Source organism: Cryptomeria japonica, chromosome 5, assembly GCF_030272615.1.
Source record: "Cryptomeria japonica chromosome 5, Sugi_1.0, whole genome shotgun sequence".
NCBI lineage: Eukaryota > Viridiplantae > Streptophyta > Pinopsida > Cupressales > Cupressaceae > Cryptomeria > Cryptomeria japonica.
In genome coordinates, this window is record NC_081409.1 from 739,340,193 (window position 1) to 739,352,500 (window position 12,308).

Here is a 12,308-nt window from a genome sequence, read left to right on the forward strand (position 1 = left end):
CAAGGAGACATCAAGAAATAGTAAGATTTTTATATACTTACTAGGAGTCATGTTACTAATACAAAAAATATGGCCTAGAGGACTAGTACTTAAAAGCAAAATATTATCTTTTAATAATTAAACTTAATCATATTAAAAGTAAATTTTACCCATATATTAGTTCTACCTCAAACTAGGTAGAGTATATGACGAATTGACACCAAAGCCAAAATGTACGAAATCAACGTCTCAAGCATAATTGGGAATTCATGGGAAAAGAAAAAAAGAATTATGTTCAGAGACAAAAGCTGCCCACGCGAATTTCATTGTTCTATGTTCTTCAGCAATCGAGAAAAAGAAGAGGTTGACAGCCGGCAAAACTCGAAGATTTCACTTTCATGGATTATTTCTCAAATATATCAGAACATTGTTAGATTTGTTTTCTATTCATTTAAATTGTTATTTGATTTAATAGTTAAAAGCTAATTTTGATTTATAAGAATAAGATACAAGGTTACTATTTTTCAATTGACAATGAGGTATTATTGAAGATTATTTTAAGGAAGCCACTCCAGTACTGATGTTTGTTTAGATGGCCGAGAAATGACCAGTAAACATAGTTCACATTCATAATTATTTCGAACAATTGTTTTGAATAACATGGATTCTAAATCAATCATGTCTTTGTCACTTTATCTTTTTATGTTTTTGCATTTGTCGCTACTGCCTGTGTAGTGGGAGGTGTAGGCTGCAAGCTTCAATAATATTTAATCATTTTAATAAAGTTTTTGTTCATTTGCTTTATAAGATGGTCAACAGTAAAATAATACGGTAAAAGGATTAAACATCTTTATTAATAAAGATTCTATTTTTTAAGTGTATCACATGTTTTTAAGAAATTTATTTTTTATTTCAACTATGATCTCATGTAAAAGCTCTAATATTGTGATTAGTGTTCAGAGATAGCTGCTCACTTTAATTTCTTTGTTCTACGTTTTTCTTCAACAATCATGAAGGATTTGATTGAAAAAGCATAATCTATTGTTTTTATATATTATTTGATTTAATAATTTAATAAAATAAAGATAAAAGTTTACAATTTTTCAAAGCCATTCTAATTACTCACGATTCGATTGAAGAAGAATGACTACTAAACATAACTTCATTCTACAACAAAAATAATGCATTAAAAAAAATTGTTAGAATAAATTAAGTGACACAAAATCAACATTTATAAATATTTCTGACTGAGTAATAAGTAATTTTTCAAGTTAAGGTTGTATGGAAAGAATCCACAACATCCATTACTTTTTTTAATACTAAGTGGATAGTCATCCCCTTTTTAAAAAAAAATAGCTATTACTTTTATTGGTTCCATGTGCCATTTTACTTCATTTTTGTAAGGAAGACTTACTTGGGTCACATTGTCTACAATGTTTTGTTTAATAAAAGAGGGATAGGCTCATATCAATACAAATCTACAAAGCGACACCTAGAGTGCATGAGGGATGCACAACCAACCAAAAAAAACCCACCAAAGCACAAAAAAAACCTACCAGGGTGTACAAAAAACCAACAACTAAACTAAAAACCAACAAACAAAGAATACCTAAGGCAACCAAAAACATAGAACAACCACCCAGCATGAACACAAAGAGATGGTCTAGTAGATGGGGTACCCTTTTCTTGCCAATCTCGACACAAACTAAGCACTTTATCTGAAAAATAAACTTCTTTACTTGACCCAATCTTAGAGCTAGAGGATACCAATGTGGAGTCAGGGTAGCTTTAACCAAGGAAGTTGCGGGACCAGATCCCATGCCCATGGACTCCATTCATTTTCCTTTCTTCTCCCTCCTCTTTTTTGTCTAATCATGAATAGCCTATAAGGAGGCATTGCACTTACTAGCCGCATTCCTGCAAGCAAGGTTGACCTCCTTTATTTTCTTTTAAAGGGCCTCTTGTGTTTTCTTGAGCTCTCCTGGCTCAAGTTTGGTCCATACCATCTTAATTCTCGAATACATATCATTGATCTTTTCACCCACCTTATCCCACTACCCCATGATGCCAAAAAGATCATTGGTAGTTTTCCACACCTTGTCATCATCTTAATCATTGACCCAAGTGTTAGCCTTAGCCTCCACCTCGGCCACCACTTCCAACAGATTGAATTTTTTAAGGCCACATTCATCTGTGCCTAGAGCCATTTTAGCAGGTCATCCTATCTTTTCACATCCTCATGGAAGTTCTTCATAATTTTAGTCAAGACAAAGATAGAGCTTGAAGGTTTGGACATTAAATAGAACATTTAGAGAAGGTGAAGAACTTATTATTTATGTTTCACTTTTTTAAGGTACAAAGAATATTCTTGGTCTCTCTATCTATTCACTTTCCCCTATGAGGGAGTTTGGTGTGGTTTTGCAAGGTGCATTTGGCTAGTTGGCATTCTGGATGTTGTCCTATTTGTTCATGAGGTCTCTAGTGGAGCTATACCATGCTTGCTTTCTCATTTCCCTAGGGAGATTGATAGATCTAAACAATAGAGTTTTTTAGGTTTATGGACTTTCGCCTAGCTGCCCCCACTTCATATTTGAGTGACCTCATGGGTCTTGCCTCTATTAAAGCCAAAGGAATGTGTTCTGTGGGGAGCTTTTGACTTGGTCGAGTGGAATCATGTGTTGGCCTATGATTTGATTTTTGGGAGTTCCTTCTCTCCCCTTTGGGAAGAGCTTGGACCTTCTCATACCCAACCATTGTTCCTCTATCTAAGACAAAGATGAATGATGCTTTTGTGTTGGTCATGTTGGTTGCAAATGCTTTTCTATTTTCGTCAAGCCATGTGGGTTGGGTTTTTGTGGATGGTTGGTTTATGGTTGTTGGGAGGGTGAACTTGGCTCCTTTCCCCTCTATGGTTTTTTTTTTGTGTGGTGCATCTCTCTCTTGAGTGCAATTTTTTTCTTGGCTTCCATCCTTGGGCTTCCTACTCCTAGTGTTGGGGCTACTTTTTCTTTGGCCTTACATTGTCTTACTCCTTTTTTTTGGTTTAGCCTAAGGGTTTTGAGTTTGGGATCATATTGTCTCATGTTTTTCTATCCTTCCTAGTTGCTTTGTTGCATCATTGGATGGAGTTCATGGGGTGCTATGGCTAATTTAGATTTAGATGTTGATGACACCATTATTGGGTTGGCTACCTCATCATGACTATGGATGCTACAAATGGTGGATCTTTTGAGGTGATTCTCTCACAATATTAGATTGTGCAGTTTCTCTTGTCCTCGAAATCCTTGTGGCAGTGTGGAATGTGAATCTTGACACTACTATAGTTTTTATTGAGGATGCATCTAATGCCCCTTCTGCTAATGTGTGGTGGTCTTGGCATTGAAATGCCCATGTTTTCCTTTGTGACTTTTCTAATGAAAGTTTGGATGGAGCTTGTGAGTGTGTGGGCTCTTGTGTTGTGTATCCCTCTTCTTGGTTTGAAGAACTAGTCTGGGTTCTAGGTTCGTGGCACCCTCTCCACCTTTATTGAGGTTTGATATGGTTTCATCAGTGCTCTCTTCGAAGACTCCTTTTGAGGTGGAGGTCGGTCTTTTGGGGGTTGGCTGAGGTCATTGGAGTTTTAGAGTCAATGCATTTCTCCATGGAAGATGGATTTCTTGTTGGAGTTGGTTTTTCATTGTTAGTTATGGGTTGAATGTGATTGCATGCTGAGGGATGATTATCCTATGAGCAATTAAGCAGAGAAGCTCTACTTCCTTCCTACCATCTCCTATGGTTCTCTTTAACTTCTTCTTGGGGATGTTGTTTTCTTTTTGGGCCTATGTTTGTACCCTCACTATTCCTTTCCCTCTTGTGTATCCTCTTAAGGGATGGTTAAGTATCTCTTCTATCACAAAGCTTTTTGGGCACTTCCAGCTCACTGTGGTCTCCTCTAATGTTTCTATTATCTCCGGGGTTCTCGATGCCTTCAATTCTTTGTGGTCTTTATTGGAGATATTCCTTCAAGGTGGACCTTTAGACCAAAGGTTTTGGAAAGCCGTTCAAAATCTACTATTTGTTCTTTCTTCCTTGGCTACTCTCTCTGTAGTGCAAAGGGTTATTTCAAGAAGATAGTTTGGCATTCCTTCCTAAACCCCTCTATTCTAATTAGGTGATTTTTTTGTTGTCGAGACCCTTGTTCCTACTAGTTGGATGCTCTAATCAAAAGCCTATATTCAAAAAAGGGTCTCTCCTTTTCTCATGTTTATTGTCTTGGTGTTCTCACTGCTTGTCCATTCTTCCTTTGTGTGCACTTGCATGGTCCTTATGTAGTGGTTTGGAGCTCTCTCAGTTTTATCTAGTCAGAGCACCATTCCTAATAGTCATCATATTATAAAATTATTAATATTAATACAATAATAATAATACAATGTGGACAATCAATTAAGACAAACAAAAATAATATTTAATTGAAATACTAGATTTCGTATATATTGGTTATATATTAATTTCTACATTTGTAAATAAAATCCAATATGATTTCACTCTATTGATTAAGTGGTGTTAAATAATTCTTCAAAAAGAAAAGTACTTTTTTTTCTAAAGATAGTAGATATTAAATATTCTTCATACACATCATAATTTAACATACTAAAACATTCAATACTAATTTTACACTTCATTTTCATTAAAAAGAAAAGAAGTTATTTTTATTTATTAATCATTAAATTAAAATAATATTTAAAAATAAATAAATTTGCGCTTTAAGCTCTACAAATCAAATCTTATTTTAACTCAAAGGAGAGAATATGATGAATTGACACCAAGACCTGGACTACGAAATTGACCTCACATTTCTACATCATTTCTACAGTGAAAAGAGCGGTGAGAATAAAGAGATAGCAGAACTTGATGGAAGAATTGGAAAAAGAGAAAAAGATGTTGCACGCATTTAATTTATATCATTTGTGTTCTATCTTTATTCTTCCATCTATTTTGTTTATGGAGATAAATTGGAACAATGAGATAAAGGAAGAACGTGTTGCTTTCATAGAAAAAAGCTGCCAACCGAATTCCAAACAAAGCATGTTTTCCAACGCAGACTGAAGAACACTGGAAGATGCTTTCGCTTCTTTTTATTTGTCCTTAAAGCTAAAAGAAGCATCAGTATGAGTAGTTAGATTTGCTTTCCATTTTATTAATGGGTTAAAGGTCTTAGAATATATTGTATTGTTGATAGATTGAGGTTTTTATTAAAAGAAATAACATAGAGTTGGATTGAAGTTCTGCAAAACATTTAACGGAAAGAGTTGGCATATTATGTATCTCACAATTTGTATATTGAAGATTTTAGTCTTTTTGTTTAAGCTTCTTTCCTCATCATGTTGATGGATTTGTAGGTTAAAATAAAGAACCGATGAAGGTTTTAGTAAAAAGCCAAACAGATTGTAGGTCTCAAATCAACCATGTTATCATTCGATGATGTGATTAGAAGTCGCACATAAACAGTGATAATATTTTTACTGTCTAATCTAAACCCATGGCCTCTGTTTCACTACCCTCACAACCCTACCGACTCTCTTCTCAACTGAAGGTTATCCATTTGTTGGTTGAAAAGAAAAATATTCTCTAACCACAGTTTTCTAGATCCATTTCCTTACTATAAATTCAAACGATTGTCAGAGATTTAATGCATAGAATTTAGTGAGAAGTTGTAAAATTTTGGAAGCAGAAGAAAGGAAGGATGAGGGCTGATGTGTTCGTTGCCTGCAGAGATGGCGATCTGAGCAGTATTCAAAAGTTATATGGGCAGAACCCTCGCCTTCTGCGAGAGGTTGCATTTGAAGGAAACAGTCTTCTCCACATCGCTGCAAGAGAAGGGCACGGTGAAATTGTTTCATGGGCTCTAACCCACTTGAGTGGTTACCGTTGTATGACAAAAGCTCGCAACACTGATAAAAATACGGCGTTGCATGAGGCTGCTAAAGGTGGGAATGGACGAGTGATAAGCAGTCTGCTTGGCTACAACAAGTCCGCCGCCTCCAGACGTAATCAGTTTGGAGAGACGGCTTTGATAATAGCATCTGAGAACGGTCATGTAGAAGCAGTGAGGCTTTTGATGGAAGCCACTCCATGGTATATGATTTTATGGCCAAGGAATGATCACCAAACATGCCTTCATGTTGCAGCTTACGAAGGCCATCTAGGTAATGCTATAACCATTATTTTATCTATTTCAAGAACATCTGTAAATTATGTCTTTTATTAGATAGATTGGGAAAAAAGTCTATTCTTTTGAAGCAGAGTTGGATTTTGAAGCAGGATCCCAGGAAAGCTATCACTAACATAGTCTACATCACACACCAGCCACAAGCTTATTATAATTGTATCAAAGAGGATCCACTGCTTATGTTGCCTCTGTTACATATTAATTGTTTATAATGTATTAATTCTTTATATAATATTTCGAGTTTTTATGATAACATTTGTTAATGCTGATGATAATGCATATGGTGTTTAAACTCTTTTACATAGGTTTTTTAATAGAATATTTAAAATAATATTTATTTAATAGTTAAATTTTAATTGGATTTTTATTAAAATATTAGATAAATGTTTGTTTTCTTTATATTTTTGAGATGTAAAATTATAATTAATTATTTGATCATTAAATTTAGTAACATCTAAATAAAACGATTAAAATAAGAATCGAAAAAAGTTTTGGCCCTCTTCCACTTTATATAATGAAAATAATCAGTTTTTTTCTATTTTTAATGGATGGGTTTTAATAAGGAGGATGTGATGGGATCTACACAAATCTTAATCTTTTTCTCTACACAATCTATTTTTGCACATCCATCATGTGATGATGGTGATGCTTTTGGTGTTGGTGAGGGTCATGTCGAGGGCGGGATGACCAACGATGAAGGGGATAGAGACTCTTTAGTGAAGTTTGAGTCAAGTTTGCAAGTGGTTGGGGTTTCTCTATGTAGTAGGGTTGATCCTCCAATTGAGTTTGGCATTGGAGGAGACATTGATGTGGAAGGAAAGCTAGGTATTTTTGAGGTAGAAGATCTGGTTCCTTGTCTTACTTCTCATGTTGATGAGGATGAATCCTTCCCTGGCATCTTTTTGGAAGTTCATTTCCTTCCTCAATATGGTAGAGCTTCTATGGGCTCTATAGGGTTTCAGAAGGTAGATTTTGATGACGATGTTTCTCTTATGTCCTTGTGGTCAAAGGTCTAGTGCACTACAAAGCCTATTCCTACTAGGACTAGGTCTTGTGACCTTGACCTTAAGAAGGGCTTTCTATTGCTACCTTGTGTTGACAATAGTGGAGTTTCACACTATGCATCACACTTCCTTGCTTGGGCCCTCTATGGTCCCTATAGGGTTTGAGGATGTTTCCCTTTTGACATTATGATCAGAGGCCTAATATACAACTAGTCTCAAGAAATGCTTATTGCCTCCACAACCAAAGATGGAGATTAAAATTGTACATCTGTCGCTTGTCTTATCTAAGAGGAAAGCATGGTTTTGTGGTTGTACCCTCTCTATCCCCTATTATGAACTCATCTTCTGGGCTATCATTCTAGTTGGAGGCTACCTTTATATCTACTAGAGAATATTCTAGTTTGGTGTTGTGAAGGTCTTCCTTCTTATGGTTGATCATATCTCTTCTCTCCCAAGCTCTGTTCTTTTAATAACATATGCTTGGGTTGACATTTTTTTGCCTAACTTACATCATGCTCTCATTGGGAGATTTATGGGTTAGAAACCTAACATAGATTTTATTCATAAATGAGTTTCCAACCTCTAGAGTGCTTCTAATCTATTGAGTGTAAAGGCTCTTATGAATGGTTGTATTTTAAGCTTTTTTCGTACATGCAAAGATGGTATCTCAATTTTAATGCAATAAAGTTAAACTTGGTTCCCACCTAGGTTTGGCTCTTGAGTTTTGAGATGATTATATCTTTCAAGGTATATCTAAGTTTATAGGTCAATTTATTACCATGGATAATGTCATTTAAACTAGATAGCAGATTCCTTTTACAAAAAATTGTGTTTGTATCAAAGTTGGGTTTGATTTAATGAACAACGTGAAACTTTATTCCAATCTTGGTTTCTACGAAGTCGAAGAATTTGATGTGTTCCAAAGCCAGTATGATTTTCTTAAGTTGGGCACTTCTCCTTATTGTGCCATGATGATTATGCAAAGGTTAATACTTTGGATGCTAGTCTTCACCTATAAGACCTAATGATCTTGATTATCTCTATAAGACTTCTTTTTAGCCTTCTTGTGGGAATGTATTGGATTCCACTTAGAAGGTGTTGGATTCCACTCAAAGAGAGGCCATGGTTAGTGGTTCTTGCATGGCTAAGAGAAAACATGTTGCATCAAGATCACGAGTCCTTCAATTAGGTTCCTTTAAACAAACATAAGGAACTATAGTATTTCCCAATCCCTCATTGAGGAGTTTTCTAAAGTATGATTTTAAAGCTCTTTGACTATGTAGCTTTCTAGTTTATGGCTTTTTCTGACCGTGTTATTCTTGGTTGATGTTCTTTTGATACTCACTTTGTTTGCCAAGGTGGTTTTTTTGCTTCTATGGATCATTGCTTATTTTTTCTAGTCTCACTTCCCATGAGACTTGTTTTCCTTGCCTCTTTGCCTAATTTTTATTGCTTGTGAGTTTTGATTCCTCTTCTTGATGGCTAATTTGTAACAAGCCTGAGTAATTACCAATGCTTATGTAATCAAAACTATAATTGTTCCTACCCATAAAAAAAAAAACTACAAATTTTCCTTTTATTCCTTAAATATCTCAATATTATTTTTTTTTTTTCTAAAATATAATATTAATCACATAAGTTTACAATATTGTTAAACTGTAAAAGGGAGTCACAATCTATTGTTCATATTCTTCTATTTTGTTTCTATTTTGACCTTTCAACTATTAAAAAGTGAAATTTTGTTTTGTTTAACCTACAAATTGTAGTAAGTATAATTCATATTATATAATTTTACCATCATCCAAATTTTACTTAAATTTTGTTATAAAAATGAAATTTTTAAAGTGGACTGTACATTTATATTAAAATTTTACTTAAATTTTGTTATAAAAATGAAATTTTTTAAGTTGACTACATTTATATTATATATAAACAATTTTAGGTTGATCAAATATATTTATAGTATATGATGTTATCATTGTAAATATTTATTTAATTTCCTTATATATTCATAGTATAGTTGATTGTATACTTATATTATTTGATATTCTTAATAACTATATTATTTGTTTTCTGAATAATTTTTAAATTTCTGATATTTCTTCATAATAGTTATATTAGATTAAAATTATTAATAGATTTTCATATTGTTTATCTTTGTTTTTATTATAAAATTTGTCATATATAATAATGCAATTTCTAATTAATAAAAACTTATTGTTTAAGAAAAGTTGTTCATAATTTGAATAAGTATTTTTTTTATGTATTTAACATACTTACATCTCTTAAATTTTAATAATAATGAGTGAATTATAATTCAAATAATTAACTTATATCATTATCATTTAATGTCTTTATAAATCTTATAGTTTATTTTGAATTGATGAAATATAAAAAAAATTTAAAGATACCAATATACTTTTCAGAACATCAATTTAATTTTTAAATATAGATATAAATTCATAAATATTTAATTCTAAATTATGAATTCTATTTTTTTATTTAGAAACAAATCCACTTTCTATACTATCTCTATGCCATGCCAAAAATCACATCAAGCCTAATGTATTATGTCTCTCTCCCATGTTTTTGATCTAAATTCATTCATATAACCTAGAAGTAAGTCAATAATTAAGGTAGTAGGAATCGTCTTAAAATCATTGTATATTATTTCTTTTTCAAGTTATGCTTTATAGTAGCTTGTCTTATAATTTTGTCATTATAAGATCACCATGATACCATGAAATGTAATTATTTATAATGTGATGCAGATGTTGTGAAGATTATATTAGGGAAGCCAAGCTTATGGGATATACTACATCTTATATCTCTTATTCCTGATGTCTGTGGTGTCACTCCCTTGCATATTGCAATTCATGGAAGACATATGGACATTGCAAATGAAATAATGAACACAAAACTAAATTCATGGTGCTGTAGTCATTGGTTCAACAAGAGTTTAATGACGAAGAAGGATAAACTTGGAAGATGCCCAATTCATGTTGCAGCATTGAATGGTTGTATGGATATAGTTGAAAGATTTATATTTCTAATCCCAGATTGTATAGAAATTCGTAGTACAGATCTTAAAACTGCTCTACATTTCGCTGTGGAGTATAATCAATTTGATGTTGTACAGAAACTCTTATCTCCCTTCCAGCCAACAAAAATTGTGAAATTGGTCAGTTACGACCGTGACATTTCTGGCAATACTGCATTGCATTTGGCGGCTAAAAATGGAGTAGACCCTCAGGTTAACTTTTCTCGTCTCCATCAACTATAATTTCATTGAAATTAGTTAACTCATTTTGTACTGTTATAATTTGGTTAACACCAACTTAATTGATTTGATTCAATTATGATTATTACTTTGTTCTCAGGAATTTTAATAAACCACATAAATAACTGGTATGGTTGATTAATTTACACTATCTGTTTACATAGGTGCTCTCCATTTTGAGAGGATATCAATTATATACAGTCCTTATTTGGGGTACAATGTAATGGCAAGTTATCATAGATTGGACAGCTAATTGTGATCTCCTAAGTCTTTAAGGAATCAAAATTAAATAAATAAAAAGCTGGTAAATTGGTTTTTCACTATATTTCTTTTTTAAACTAAACTTGATGCAATAATTTTATTTTGTTGATGGTGCAGCTTGTGGAATATTTAATATCATTCTCCGGCGTAAAAGTGAATGCTATAAACAATGATGGGCAGAGTGCACTTGACATAGCAGCTGGTGCTGAATCTGACAACAACTGCAATTTTAGTAGGATTGCAATGGTTCTCAAAGATCAGGATGCAAAACATAGTTTCATACTACATTCCAAAGCTTCAAGGAAATTAAATGAGAGTAAAATCCAGAACAACAGCAATAACGAAAATGTAATGTCAGTGGACACGCTGGTGGCATCCTTAGTTGCCACAGTGACATTTGCAGCTGCATTTCAGGTGCCAGGAGGAACTAATAAAGATGAAGATACCAACATGGCACTAGAAACCCTATTTCAAGTGTTCTTATTTTCAGATTGTCTTGCCTTCTTTGCCTCCATCACGGTGGTGATGGCATGGATATTTAGGGAAAGACTACAGGAAAAGCTTACCGTGGATCGCTCTCCATTGACAAAAATATCCCTGCTCTGTTTAGAACTCTCAGTAATGTCAGCAGCTCTTGCATTTGTAAGTGCAATCATCCTGGCCACAATACCTCGCAATCTAGAAAAACATAAGGATAAAAATTTCAAGGAATATCAGTTAATCTTTGGAGGCGAAATTTTGACAGCATCGCTTGTTCCCACAGTTGCTATTATCCTTCTAGCCCTTGTCTGGACTTTCGAATATTATTTTAGGACCACAAATGATTCCCTGCAAAAACTTAAAACCCAATTTCAGCAGGTTATAATCTATATAATTCCCCCTTTTCTCCTCATATTTATAGTAATTTTCACCTACGGTTACAGCCAAATAAAGTGACACCTTCCTTATGCATTTCTATTGTTGGAGAGGTGATTGCCACAATAAACTTGTCTTCTCCTCCTTTTTAAGCCCGTACGTCCACTATATCTTTAACTTTCACAGGGTGCTTTGAAGATGGATTTTCAGCAGCGTGTCCATGTTTTTGTACAGCCTCTGGTTGCAGTTCATCCTTTCACGATGGCGTTTTATTAGTTTGTTTTCATCTTCTATGTAATCGGGCTTCCTCCTTCCAGTATGAATACACGTTTTTTAGTATTGTAATCAATATTGGATGATAAGTTATTAATAATTCTATTTTCTAACAAATTGGAGATTATAATTTTTTCTATGATAAACAATTCTCTTATCTCAAACAATGTAGTCATTAGTTGTATTAGAGTTAATCGGATTCTTATCTCATTTGCATACGTTGGAATATCACGTTTTTCAAGTTTGGCAGAAGATCAGAACAACCAAGCTATTTTATAATTTACGTCATGGAGGTGGCAGTCCCATTCATGCAATTTTACCGCTAAATACTAACCGAAATATCTGAAAAGATTGTATCAGATGAAAGGGGAATTTCTGAGCAGAAGAGAATTGTGAAAGATTATTATAACCTTTGATGTTACTATTTACTAAACTTATGACGACAATA

At 33.5% G+C, this 12,308-nt stretch overlaps 1 protein-coding gene across 1 annotated transcript; it reads left to right on the top strand.

Moving 5' to 3' along the window:
• Positions 1 to 5,270: 5,270 nt before the first annotated feature.
• LOC131028901 (ankyrin repeat-containing protein At2g01680) lies at positions 5,271 to 11,936 on the top strand. Its single transcript, XM_057959275.2, has 3 exons — positions 5,271 to 6,164; positions 9,963 to 10,444; positions 10,850 to 11,936. Exons 1-3 carry the CDS (start codon positions 5,702 to 5,704, stop codon positions 11,666 to 11,668), a joined length of 1,764 nt encoding a protein of 587 aa, XP_057815258.1. The 5' UTR covers positions 5,271 to 5,701; the 3' UTR covers positions 11,669 to 11,936.
• Positions 11,937 to 12,308: the final 372 nt, after the last annotated feature.

Bases quoted from the DNA above. Each gene is read 5' to 3' on its own strand.
- LOC131028901 (XM_057959275.2), top strand. From the start codon at position 5,702: ATGAGGGCTGATGTGTTCGTTGCCTGCAGAGATGGCGATCTGAGCAGT. The intron at 6,165-9,962 runs GTAATGCTATAA...AATGTGATGCAG, and splicing joins AGCTTACGAAGGCCATCTAG to ATGTTGTGAAGATTATATTA. The intron at 10,445-10,849 runs GTTAACTTTTCT...TTGATGGTGCAG, and splicing joins AAAATGGAGTAGACCCTCAG to CTTGTGGAATATTTAATATC.